The following is a 14,235-nucleotide window of genomic DNA, read 5'->3' as shown; positions in this document are numbered from 1 at the left end:
ACAGGAACTTCTATAAGGCCTATGTAGAGTTCTGAAACTGGCACACCTGAAAGGACAGACAGGCCAATATTTACATTAGAAGTCTAAACATTTAAGCAGAGCTGTGTGAATAACAATATTATATTTTCATTTCACCACCTGGGACACTCATGCATGATGTGAATCATTCATAAATAAAATGTTAAACTGTGTTTTACTCCACTTCTGGATGGAGCTACAAAAAAAGTTTAAAGATGATTAACAATAAAATAAATAAATATGAAATTATTGTTAGAATAATCAAATAATATATGTCAAATAATATCTTTAAAATCCATGTCATTGTGTTCTACAAATGTACTCATTATTAGGAAATTTTATTTCATCATGCTTGTTTAAAACAGTTTATTACAAAAGCTTTTTTTTTTTTATATAACCTGGCATTGTTGGCTTGTATTTCATAAAGCTGTTTTTCCCAGTGTCGTTATTTAACAAAATCCCTTTCCAGGAAAATGACTGTTACTCAAGGCGAGGAGGGCGGGGCCAATTGTTGAATGAAGCTGGTTTCCAGTGTCAACGTTTCGACTTTCCAGGTGAAACGCTCTGGCAATAACATCCGAGATATATTTAATACGTCTGCTGTATCATCCAACATTATATTGGAAGAAGGTGTTTTGCTTAGTTTTTGCAGCAAGCACCTGGATAATAAATAAATAAATAAATAAATAAAAAACGCTGTATATCCAACACTGCGCAGGAGACAAGGTCATAGGTCACAGCTATAAAAACCCAGCGTCATTCCATGCGCTCCAGCCAGTCCTCAAACTACATCCCCAAACACTTCTATGCTCTCCGATAAACTGCACTTCGCACCAGCAAACCATGTTTGATATATAAGACCGCATTGTTTAGTGACCTTGAAGTCTTATGAAAAGGGTCTGCTGACGTGTCAAAGATAGTTGGGCAGGTAGCCTACCGTTTCGCCTCTGGGGTAGTCTTTGCACAAGTCTGAACAGTTATATATACCCTGATATAACTCAACTGTGGCATAACTCAAACTTCAGCGCCGCCTTAGCCGGTACTCCCACTCCCACTGAGAGGACCGCTGTCTAAAATCGTCACGCCCATAATCGCATCATGCCCATCGAGCAAGGTAAGTTCTTGTTTTTAAGCTATAAACATTATTTAACACGTACTTTGGGAATCAAACTTCTCCGGACTCCGGTGTGGACTCCTGGGGTTTGTCTGCGCCTCATTCAGCAGACTCAGCATGTGAAACCAAAGGCGGCCAGCTGCCGAGACAGACACCGGCTCTTAGATCCTGACTCAGTACAAGGAAAACACTTTTACACAGAAAATAAATAAATAAAATAATCTAATATTGGAAGAAGTACTTATGCATTTTAAGAATATTGCACGTATTGCGTTTCTTCAAAGTGAGCTCAGATTGAAGTCACTGTGGTGTTGCTCAGATTAAAATTAGATTAAATTGTATTGTCATTGCATAGAAACTCATTACTTAGTAAAATGTACTTCAAGTGTGTCAAATGCAAGTTTCTGTTTTATATACAGTATATATATATATATATATATAAAATCCTATTTGATTGTTTGACTGGTCTGTTATTGCATATGAGAAAAATATTGAGTAAGAAACCTTTACTGTTGTCAGAGAGGAACTATTTCACTTATATTTAACTAGATCAGTCCTGCGGTTTCCAACCTAGGGATTGCAGCCCTGCAAAGTTTCTCTGAGATGGTTTAGGCTAATTGCAGATAATATATATTTATATATATATATTCATTTTCCAAATTTGGAAAAGTGTTTCTACTGTATGAAATGTTTACTGCTGTAATTGTGTTGGGCATTTTTCATCAGTTTTGTCCTTTTTAAAGCCAGAACAATTGAGGAATTCAGAAGATAACTGGATAATGAGCATAATTTATGGTTTTAACCCTCCATCATACTACTAAGAGTCAAGGTTGGGTTATCCACCAGGCAAAGTAGGCTTAAACCCCACCTTTAGTCTATAATATTTGGGCTGATGGAATTTGATTTATTGTCAGTGTAAGAAATTTGAAGTACACTGTCAGCTATGACAGATCTTGGTCATTTTTTTGTTTTTGTTGTGTTCATTGCTATTAAGAGGTTGTAAGTACTCCAGCAACATAATTTTATCTGAAGCCCTCTCGGGTGGTCTATCGTATCACACCCGGAGCAAGAGAAGAGTGTGTAGCTCATTGCTAAAATTGCTATGATTTCTCCCCCAGTTCCTGACACCCCATTGGAAGTCATAGTGGATCTCCTAACAAAAGCCAAGGAGATAGCGAAAAGTGTCAATGCCCCAGACAACTTGACAAACAACTTGCAGAAAGCTCTGGACATAGCCAGTGGCCTGGATGACTACCTGGAGAAAATGACCACAGAGGAAAGTGAACCTCTGGCAGAGCTTTTTAAGTATGTTGTAGCTTTGAATATACAGTATAACATTGTGAAGCTTTAGAGAAAAATAACAACATATCTCTTTCTAATATTTTTTATTCATGTGTAATTGAAGAAAAACATCATCTCACGATTGGGATCAAGTTCACAAGGAGGGAAAGACAAAGTTCCGGCTTCCTAAGGAGTGCATCACTGGGCATGTTGAAGGTTGTGAACTGTGGACTGCTCATTGCCATTATATTATATACCCTGGTTTGCAATATAACCAGTGTACTCCCTGGTGTGTCTTTTTTTTTTTTTTTTTTTTGGTAGGCCAAACCCTGAAGATGCTGATCCACATGATACAAGCCAAGAGGGTCCTAGAGATCGGGATGTTCACTGGCTATGGAGCTCTGTCCATGGCAGAAGGGCTTCCTGAGGACGGCTCCCTAGTTGCATGTGAGCTGGAGCCGTACCTCAAAGATTTTGCTCAGCCCTTTTTTGACAAATCTCCACATGGCAGTAAGATTACAGTCAAGATTGGATCTGCCATGGACACTCTGAAGGTGAGAAAAAAAGCAAACCACTACTGAGAATATTAAACTCTGTGTTTATTAAGATCTTTCAGATTTGTTGGTCCTTTTTCTACAAACAAATTATTTAGCATGTTTCCCTTTTAACATTTACAGCTATAGTGTCTTTGTTATAAGTTTGCATAATCTGAGCAGGAAAAGGTTAGCACAGAGTCTTCTGTTTTTATTATTAATGAGCCAACAAACTGTGGGGCACATGGTTGGTTTTCTAACAACTGTTTACCCCTTGCAGGAACTTGCTGCTGCAGGTGAGCAGTTCGACATGATCTTCATTGATGCTGACAAGAAGAATTACATCAACTACTACAACTTCATCCTGGATAACAATCTGCTAAGGCTACTAGGGGTCATATGTGTAGATAACTCACTGTTCAAATCCAAGGTTTATCTTAAAGACACCACAGATGACAATGGAGTGGCCCTTCGAGAATTCAACCAGTTTGTCTCTACTGATCCACGTGTGGAGCAGGTAAGGATTAAACTTTCACATGGTAGGTCACATGCTAATGTGTTGGACAGATAGCTCTTAATAAATAAATTAATAACATCCTTCTTGTTAAAGGTGATTATTCCTCTCAGAGATGGCATCAGTGTCATACGCCGAGCATCCGTGGCCTCTGAGTGCTCAAGAACACAGGTACTGTTGAGATAACTGCAGATTTCTGCATGCTGCAAGTTAGTCTCTTTGCAATAGCATCATTCTCTCTAATTATGCTCATTGTGCGTTTGTGTATTAGAGTAAAATAACAGATGACAAGGTTTTCCATGGGGTCAAGGGCCGCCCCATCCTCGATCGGATGCGGCTTGATGGAAAGGTGGCCTACGTGACGGGCGCTGGGCAGGGCATAGGTCGAGCATTCGCTCATGCCCTGGGTGAGGCTGGTGCAAAAGTGGCTGTGGTAGACCTGGATCAAGCAAAAGCTGAGGCAGTGGCTCAAGAGCTCTTTCTTAAAGGTATGTGTGTTAATACAATAAGTGCAGATTTAAGCATTAGGATTTAAGTATGAGTAACATATTTCCATCCTGTTCCCACAATTTTGTTGAACCCAGGCCAATACTATATACTGCTCAGAAATTAAAACATTGGCTCCTGATGAGCAAATTATTCAAGGTGAAAATTTTTAAGAATGTACATTGTGTAATACAAGTAAGTTGATACTAGACACAACAACACAATACATGTAGCTCTCTTGATGTACCTGCACTTTATTATTCCCACACAACAGAAATTCCAATTAGAACACAGCTGGATCTACTTTCATGCAACAGTTACATTTCCTGTAAAAATACAAGTTTTATATCCATGGAGTTAGGTGTCGACTGTCTTTGACAAATCAATGCTACAAGAAGTTTGAAGAGACTAACTCACATGTGGGTGCGTCCTTTTGCACTTTGGGCAATAACCTAGGAATGTGGTAGGAATGTGCTTTTGTCCCTCATCTTTAATTTTCTCAAGCAACTTGTTCTCTCTCCTGCTCTTTGTCATTTCCTGTTTTGCAAAGTCAAATCTTCTTTTCTGAAACATCATTTACATTGATGCACATCAGTTACATACACATCCTCACATACATCAGTAAAATCAGACTAACAGACTAACAGTGGATTCTCTCTAAGATTCCCCAACATTTGACACGTTAATTGATTCTGTAGTGCCACTTACACTGGTGGAAGCAGCAGGTTATACCAGTTTTTATGTTTATCTGTGGCTTTGCCTGCATGCCCTAAGACTTCAGCTGTATGCACAATGCTTTTATCTCTGTCCCTGTATTTTACAATTTGCCTTGTTTTTAGGGTTTTTAGGGTGCGTCCTGCTCAGTTCCACTGCATGTCTCTGAGTTGTCATTTGTGTGCTGTTTTGCATCAGTGTGCCCCCCCAGTTGTCACTTCTGTATCCCCACTTCCCTCACCTCATGCTCTGTCTCTTTTGTTAGATGTAGGGTTGCAACAAATGACTATTTTAATAGTCTGACGTTTAAAAGAATATAGAGAAAAGTGTGTTTTCAACATTCTATTGTCAAAATATGACACATTAAATGAGTTTGCTACACATGGAATCAAAAAAAAAAAGAACTCAAGTTATTTTTTACATGTGATGACATTTAAACAGACCTTAAATATTAAAACTGAGAAAATTGATCAGTGTGGAGATACCACAGACCTGGTTCAATCTCATGCAGATCTACAGCTACAGTTTGAATTTACCGAGATGCCAGGGGTAGGCCAACAGCAAGTTTTGGTTTAGCTTTAATATATCTTTGATATATTTCACATTCTGTTACAGTTTTCTACAGGATGGTGTTGCATTCTGTGTCTTTGTTGCCTGAGCTGTTTAGAAGTGTCAGTAGTTTGGCAGCAGAATCATGACCAAACTGTATATGAAGGCTTCATCAGGATTTTGTTTCTGTGAGTTCTTTTTTTTTTTTTTTTTTTTTTTTTGAAGATTGTCTGGATTTCATCTTTTCTCTCCTTTGGCATGTCATCTTCCATAGTTGCAAAGATTTGCTTGCTACATTGCATGTTGTTAGGGTTACTTTCATTGTTCATTAGGTTCACACAGGAATGCCTAGAGCTTGTAAATTCAAATTCCACAGGTTGGTTAAACATCACTGCCTTGTCATTTTTAATGTCCAGTGCTGTTCCTGCTCTTTTCAGGAAGGCCTTGCTCAGAAGCAATGAGACATTTATTGGAACAACTGCAGTTTTAATCTTAACACTTGGTTAGTCCAATTTTTGCAGGAATTTTCAACAAGCAACAATTTGAATAATCGATTGTTTTTTCGATTAATCTTTATTAATTTTTACAGAAGTATATTTTATTTTATATAATTATTTTTGCTATAGAGAAGTCTTCAACGTTTTATTGTCAAAATATTACCTTTATGCCTTAAACGAGTTTGACACTTGTAATAAAAAAAAAAAAAAGACAATTTTTGTGTGATGACATTTAAACGTATCTTAAATTTTATTACATCAAAAAGGCACTTGTTTACTAGAATTTCACACTTAAATCAAAAGTGAGTAGCACATTAACCCAAAAGAAGTAACATGCTGTTAGTCACGCACTTGACCACTGCTAGACATTATCCTGGTCAGCTGCATGTAAAAACACAATTATCCAAGGAACATGGACTGGATATGGTGTGAGCCAGTTGCGGACAACTGGCATAGCAACTGTTCCACATATTTGTCCACTTATATCATTCACATATAGAGTGCCCAGAGATGGAATCAAATTCCCAGCCTGAATCAATGTTTTATTCCGCCTCCTCGTGTGAATTCTGTTTTGTCTCCAGCTGTGTGCTGCAAGTGTTAAAATGATCACTCCATGCTGTCTGTGGAGTCCTTTTACATCTTCAGTCAGTTTGACTTGCTTGCCTTTGTGTGTGTAGTCCTCGGCCCAGTGGAATGTACTTTGACACACTGCACATTTTGATCTGCAGCCATGTCTCTCCAGTTGGTTTGTGCCAGGCAGTGGTGCTCTTTGCTGATTATTTTGGGGCAATGATGTGCTTGTGTTTTGCCAGTCCTGCTGCTGGGTTGTTGCCCTTATTCAGCCCTGTTCAGCTCTCCAGGTGTAACAACCGGTCTCCTGGTATCTCCTCCATACTCTTGAGACTGTGCTCGGAGACACAGCAAACCTTCTTGCGACTGCATATACAGTATTGTTCAAAATAATAGCAGTACAATTTCAACTAATTGCCCAATTGCACAGCCTGAAGAGCGTGCATATCATGAATGCTGGGTCTTGTTTGTTTTCTGAGAATCTACTGCACCTACTGGTAACCTGTTTGCCATGTAGCAATAAAAAATATACTAAAAACCTGGATTATTCTTGTTAGTCACATTGTACTGCTATTATTTTGAACAATACTGTATGGATGTGACTGCTTGGAATAACTGGACTACCTGTGCGACCTGATTGGGCTGCATAAGTGTAATAGGGACACTAGCAAAACACAAACCTTGAGCAGAATCACTCAGGAAGGATAAGGAGAGAACATTTGTCTGTGGCCACCAAATGTAAAATCATTCCCCTTTTAGGGTTTGTCATGCTTGTGCCTCTCCACTGCACCTGTTGTCACTTTCATTTGCAGCAAGGCAGGTGAAACTGATTCACTGTCACTTGTGCTTCCTAAACAGACAGACTTGTTATACTGTGATGATTGTTACCTTAATTTTAGAAATTAAACTGAATTTAGTGTGTCCACATGGCATCAAATGGCACTTTTACAAATAAACTAAATGAGAAAATGAATGAAAATTCACAATTTCTAGACTAACAGACCAAGAGTCCAACATTTAAGGTGATGTTAAGATAAGCAAAAGCAATAAGTTGTCACAATTATGATCAGAATCAGAATGAGCTTTATTGCCAAGTGTGTGTGCACACACACACAAGGAATTTGTTTAGGTCTGGGGGGGGGGGGTTACTCCAATGCAAACAGACATAAATACAAATGCTACAAAGGATCACACAGTAAACATAAATGCTATGATGATGGAAAAATTGCTTAAAGAATTAACTCATTATCAAACTCTTTATCATTATCACCTGCCTTAACCAGTTGGGGTGAGTGGATAGAGGAGAGAGAAAGGAACAGCAACAATAAACAACAAATAGAAACTGCAGGTTGGTGGGGCCAGTAACTGTGCATCAGCAATATAAATGATGTCTTTTTCTAGCCATATTTCTACCCTTAAACTGTGTTTAATTGTTAGAATCTCTAAAATTTGTACTTAATGCAAAAAAATATACACATAAAATTTAAAGAGCTGTGATATGTGAAGACTTTTAAAGCAAAATGAAAACCTGTGAAAACCTGCAAGTCCTGTTTAACAGGTTAAGCTTCAGTGACAGACATACCATACTGATAAATGGACCTTTCAACACTGAAGCAACAGCGGCTGGAACACCAGCACATCCTCAGTCACTGTGTGAATACACCCAAACTGAGTTAGTGCACTACATATCTAATCCAAATGTCACACACCGACAATGTTGCCATGTGTCTTTGTTTTTGGCCAGCAGATGGCAGCACAGTAAAGGATAAGATGTAGTCATTTGCCCAAAGCTGTTCTATCAAAACTTCTGTGATTTTTCTCTTTATTGGCCTCCTATAGAACAATGTGCGTACACCTTAAAATGCCATTCAGTAATAGTAGTTATTTTTATTTTTTATATGATGTGTAAAGTTACAATATGTGCAAAGTATTCTAACCAATTAACGTGTTTTTTTTAAATAGGTATCAATGCCATTTCGGTCACCGCTGACATTAGCAAGTCAAATGATGTCCAGCGAATGATTGACAACATTGTCTCCAAATGGGGAGCGATCCATATCGCTTGTAACAATGCTGGCATCAACATGAACTCAGCCAGTGAAGACACCAGTCTAGAGGAGTGGGACCAAACCTTTAATGTCAACCTGAGGGGCATGTTTATGTGCTGCCAGGTGTGTGTCACATGTACTAAAAGTTTATTTCACGAATACTTTCGTAATTTCAATCTTGTACTTTATAAAACATTACTGGTAAGTGGAAATATTTTGTCTTCTATTGGGCATGTAGATTTCTTGGAAAGTCAGTCAGAGGAGGGAAATTAGAATATAGTATTTCAGCAAGATGTGCTGGTGAAAATGAAATTCTGCACCAGTGCTTGATTTCCCTGGTCAGTAAACAATGACAAGCTCAGCTAATAAACATTTCCAAAACAACTATGAGCCAACTTTTTAACTTTGTGGCACTTAATTTTCATATAAACCAACAGTTTTCTTTTTGAATCAATTTAGAATCATAATCATTTTCTGGAACCATGAAGGAAGACTTATTCATATTTTATTCTGAAATTCTTAAAACAAATTTGCAAATACATGCTGTCTACTACACAGAAATGTATTTGCACACACAGCAGGTACAAATAATGCAAGGGCTACAAAATGTACTTGCAAAATGTCTACTAAATTAAACACTGAGAATTTATTCATCAATTCCAAACATGTCTAATTTGGATATCAGTTTGGTAGTGAAATGATACTGAAAGATCCAAACTGATTTTTGATTACATAGTCTTGCAGTAGTCCTTTTGTGTCAGAACCGGTTAGGAGTTTGACCCAATTACTAATGGTCTACCCAGCTGCTAACTGCTCTACTGTTACTAGATATAGTTCCAGATTGTCTCATTCAGTACCAGTTTTGTTTCACCACCTCTTATGTGCACATTCACAATCCACTCAGGTGCACCAAATGTTGTTTAAGAACTATGTCTGTCTCCAAGGATAAACTACATGTTTTTTGTGTTGATCTCTGCTTAGGCATTTGGTACCATATCAGTGCCACAATAAAGTGTTTAATGTGTTTCTCTTCCCCAAATCCTTGCCTTAGGCAGCAGGTCGAGTGATGTTGAAGCAGGGATACGGCAAGATTATCAACACTGCCTCCATGGCCAGTCTAATAGGTGAGTGATGATTCTATTCCCCACCTTCTCTCTGGAGCCCCTCATGTCTGCTTTTAATCTCTCCATTTGGTGCGGAAGTTGGGTTAAAAGGAAGAGGAGGAGGAAGGGAGAGTTAAATACATTTGTGCCGCACAGCTATGAGTGAGAATATACATCATATTAAGAAATACTTTGCTGTTCTTCTGGCTGTTTGTTGTTAAAATTTAAATCTTTTAATCTTTTAAAAGAGACCAGGGTTATGACTGTAATCAGAGCTTTTGTATTAGGTATATTATTTTTGGACTTCAGTACCATAATTAGGTGGTCTGCTAAGAGGTTATATAGTTTTGATCATTAAAAAAAAGTCCTCATGTCACATAAGAGTGGGAAAGTTGAGTACGAATAAAATCAGCTTTAGTATGTTTTGCAGAGTCCCTGTTTATGAAAAATTAAGGTGAACCTGCACGTTTAAAACGGGATTAAGCAGCTTTTTGCCTTTGCAACTTTTACCCCAGTTAAACCGTTCTATAGAGATGCATACAGTAAGCATAGCAGGAAATACAAAGTGTTGTGATTGCGTCTCACTGAGGCAGTTTTGCATCATAATAAACATCCTCTCTCTGCGGAGCTGTCTGGAGGATGTGAAAGGCAACCTGAGGTCCAACTTGGGAAGGGAGGGTTCCTGTGCAATGCCAAAACCCCAGCCTGTGCCAGCGGCCTTGTTTGAACAGAGGAAGGCACTTTTAGAGTTTAGCGAGAGCCTAGCAAAACCCTTGTAATTCACAGCACCGGTGCAATATTCCTTCTCCAACAGGTTCCTCCAGAGAAACAGCAACACTTCATCAGCAGTACAGTCAAATCACCAGTAAACCGCTGTGCCATATGGGCCCCACTCCCGACTGCAGGGGCAATCTGTAAAACAGGAGCATGCTGGTAAATAGAGGCCGGCATAAAAAAGAGTGATCAATTACTCACATTACATACAGTCCTTCAGGAATTTACTTTATTGGTCTGGACATCTGTTATAATATTGTCATAATGTGTAATCAGATGGGACCTGTTCTAGCCAAGTGGAAGCCCAAAAACCAGCCGTAAATGCCCAATTAAAATGCACAATGACAGCTTTTTGTCCATCTGCTGAATAGACTGTGTGTGTGTGCCCACTGACACCCCCACCGCACACATACACTCTCAACCATCAATGATTACTTTTTTCTGAATGATGGCCAGCAGCTCAAAGACACCCAGACAGGAAATATCTAAGTTGATACAGTCACGCTCCATTTTTTGGCTGCATGATGACCTTACTGAGGGGTTTGTGACTCTCACACTCATACCTGCTGTCAGATCTCAGCTGCATGGTAATGTATATTTCAACAGCAGTGCCATTCTGGGAAAAGAGTGCATCATTTGAACTCCTTATCTGCTAAGAAGAATTCAAAATGTAAAGGCGTGCCTGATAAGGAGCATGTTTTCTCTCACTTGAAATGGGCAATAAGCAGCAGGGTGAATGTTAAAGAAGGCTTTGGGGAATGCTCTCCTTCTACCTCCTTTTCCCTTCTCTGGGGATTACTGCTCTTTAAGACGGCAAAAACATCAATGCAGGTTTATTTAAAGGATGAAGGCATTTTCTGAATGGTATTTTGGGGCCGTATCATCAGGTCTTGAGCGAGGATTAGTGCTGTTAGGCATTTTGAGCTGTGTTTCCTGTCCTGATAAGTCGGATTTCACCTTCAATCTGCGTGTAAGCTCTGGGCTCTGCTCCTCCTTGCCTGCTCCTCTGAGGTCCTAGCCTACCCTTATCCAGCCCAGCCCAGTCTAGCCTTACCTTCCTCTGCTATCCCGCCACACTCTACACAATGCCACTCAATCACGCTCTCAGCTCTGATGCTGTTGTCCCACCCTTTACATCAATTTTTTTTATTTTAGTCTTGTGCAACTTCTGCTTCTCTCCTGTGCTTTTTCCTTCTTTTATGCCAGCAATGTTTGCAGGATTCACAAGCTTTTTCTCCCCAGGGCTGGACTCGGCCTCTATGCAGCTGGCCAGTATTTATCATCCCGGCCTCACACTGAAGCCATTTGGCAGTCAGATCGGCGGGTGATGAGGTTAACTACTAAAGTTGTATGTAACTTGGATCCTTCCTTGTGATGATTAATCAACCAGCAGAGAATGATCCCCTGTCCCGGCATCCCATGCAGTGTGCAGCATCTGTGATGGTCAAGGCAAACAAATGGCTCCCTGCCTTTGTTGCTGAGGACAGAGCATAACTGGACAGTATAAGCAATTAATTTTACATGGCTTCATCCGCAAAGTCCCACTGCAGCTAATGGAAGAGCTTTTATGTAGTATGTACAAGAAACCACATGAGCTGGAATTTAAAATGTATAGATTGCAAGTTTTCTCTGACAGAGGAACTGTTGTTTTGTTCCTCTTGTAATGGGTAAAAAAATAAACAACATATAGTACATGCCACTACTAATGACATCAATGTTATCTTTCTTAGTCCTGAAGGATAACCAGTTTTTTTCCCCTCTGTCCTGCAGTTCCTCATCCCCAAAAGCAGCTTTCCTACAACACATCTAAGGCTGGAGTGGTCAAACTGACTCAGACTCTGGGCGCTGAATGGATTGACAGAGGAGTGCGTGTCAACTGCATCTCGCCGTAAGTGTTGTCCATTTTTAGCCTTCCTCTCTTTCATGTAGCTGTTCCAAAACACACCTTTGAATGTTGTAAGGGATTTGGCTGCAAAAGGAAGTGGTGATTAGTGTGTTTGCTTTCATATGAAGAGCCCCATTTGAGAATGATGCACTAATTTAAGCCCTCAAACAATGCATCAGTGCTTAATTAGATGACGTCTTGAGGGATGAATCAACCAAAGACTTGCTCTAATTGTTCTATTCAATTAGGGAATCAAATTTGCAACCTCACTCAAGTGTCGGCACAACAATAGCGCCTTGTTTGTATCTATTTGTCTGTGAAGCTGAGCAGTGTGAAGAAAAGAAGAGAACACAGGAAGGGCTGTACGTGTGTGTTCGGGGGGGGGGGGGGGGGGGTGTTAAGCGGAGCATCCCTTAGCCCCAGCCATCCCTGAGCAAATCCTTCTGGTGGCGCTGGGCAAGCCAGGCCCAGTCACAGCCCCAGAACAAAGCCCTTGCAAACGAGCCACGCTTTATTTATCGGCAGCTTGTTTGCTAATTTTAATTTGCAAAGAAGCAATTCTCTCTCCCCTGCCTAACTGGGTGTCTCAATGGGTCGTTGATTTCTTTGAAGTGACAGTCGGTAAATATGCATAAAAAAGGGACACAATTAGTGCTCACGAGGTTGACTGGAGCCTGATTCCATTGGCAACTTTAGCCACAGCGGTGATAAGCTGCATTTATCTAGAAAATTGGCTGAGGGAAAACAGTACCTCTGATTGCCAGGAAAGGTTCCAGATAACAGGGCAGCTGAGGAGAAATATAATTGAGGTGGAATATGTTAACCAAGGTGTCACACGCTCCTTGGAAGTGCTAATTTAGCCAAATGTTGGAATTCTATATCAAGGTACTGGGATACATTGAACAATGATTCAGGCCTCGAGGCTTTTAGTCACTGTTATGTCAATTGTGTGAAAAGTCAGGGGTCGGCACACGTGGACACGTTGACATATTTATTCATATAAAAGCTCTGTGATATTTTACTGTAGACAAAGGAGAAAATTGCATTTGTTGTGATACAGAGCCACAGACACCAGTGCACCCAGTAAGCGGTTTCTTACACGTTTTACATAAATACTGCCTCAGAACACGTAGTTCAAGTAGTTCAAGCGCACTTCTATTCGGAATAGGAGCAACAGTATGCAGGAGTTGCATATAATAAGTAGTTAACCAAAGGCTATGAGCAAATTATACCAGACGTCCCCTAATACCCATGTGCTTTTCCTGAGATGTGCCAGTCATTACAGCGCCACCAGTCCCACAGTAAATATCATCAGAGATGCCTTACCATGCCCTTCCTTCAAAGGATAATTGGGTTTATTTTTGTCACCAAAGTGGTGGCTCTGAAACAATGCTGTCACTCCTGGCTCTGAACTGTGATGTCTTCTGATTTCATTGTGTTTTTTTCTGTCTCACTTTTTCTGTCTCTCTTTTCAGGGGGATTGTTGACACCCCTCTCATCCACTCAGAGAGTCTGAGGCCTCTGGTGCAGCGCTGGCTGTCAGATATCCCTGCTGGTAGACTGGCTGAAGTGACAGACCTGCAAGCTGCAGTGGTCTACTTGGCATCTGAAGCCTCTGACTACATGACAGGGCATAACTTAGTCATAGAGGGTGGGCAAAGTCTGTGGTAGAGGGGATAGATGAAGAGATGAAATTTTTTTTTCCCCCCTCCACAGTCTCTTGGGATTGGTTTCAGTAGTAGGTGTCTTTCATACGATCTCCTTTTTCACACCCATATCAGTTTAAATGTTACTGGATGTTTAACTTTTGGTCAGTTAACATCTGTTTCATGGTACGATGATATGACTCATATATTCTTCATCTGGTCATTCTCTATATGTTCAGTTTGTTGTCATGTAAATGTGGTACACTAAACATTTTAGTGAGTAGAAATCAGTGTGTCATTTCAGGTAATAATAAATAAGTATAACATGTTATTGTCACCCAACAGATATTTGCCAACTTGCGTGAAAAAAAAAAAAAAAATTAATTACTGTCCCTTGAAACGTAGTATCCACATAGTGTTTGTCACCGTCTGTTGTTTTCTTCATACATAATATCCTGTTTCATAAAATAAATCTGATGATAAATGCCCTGATATAACATAAT

The 14,235-nt window shown here is 39.8% G+C and overlaps 1 protein-coding gene across 1 annotated transcript; it reads left to right on the top strand.

Annotated features, from left to right (window-relative positions):
- Positions 1-1,047: 1,047 nt before the first annotated feature.
- LOC113130907 (uncharacterized) lies at positions 1,048-13,757 on the top strand. Its single transcript, XM_026307885.1, has 11 exons — positions 1,048-1,132; positions 2,251-2,437; positions 2,538-2,629; positions 2,735-2,967; positions 3,227-3,463; positions 3,557-3,631; positions 3,732-3,948; positions 8,239-8,447; positions 9,376-9,448; positions 11,972-12,089; positions 13,562-13,757. Exons 1-11 carry the CDS (start codon positions 1,117-1,119, stop codon positions 13,755-13,757), a joined length of 1,653 nt encoding a protein of 550 aa, XP_026163670.1. The 5' UTR covers positions 1,048-1,116.
- The last annotated feature ends 478 nt before the right edge of the window (positions 13,758-14,235 follow it).

This window comes from Mastacembelus armatus, chromosome 5 (assembly GCF_900324485.2).
Source record: "Mastacembelus armatus chromosome 5, fMasArm1.2, whole genome shotgun sequence".
Classification (NCBI taxonomy): Eukaryota; Metazoa; Chordata; class Actinopteri; order Synbranchiformes; family Mastacembelidae; genus Mastacembelus; species Mastacembelus armatus.
Note: the sequence above shows the minus strand (reverse complement) of the source record. Positions and strands in the feature narration are given on the sequence as shown.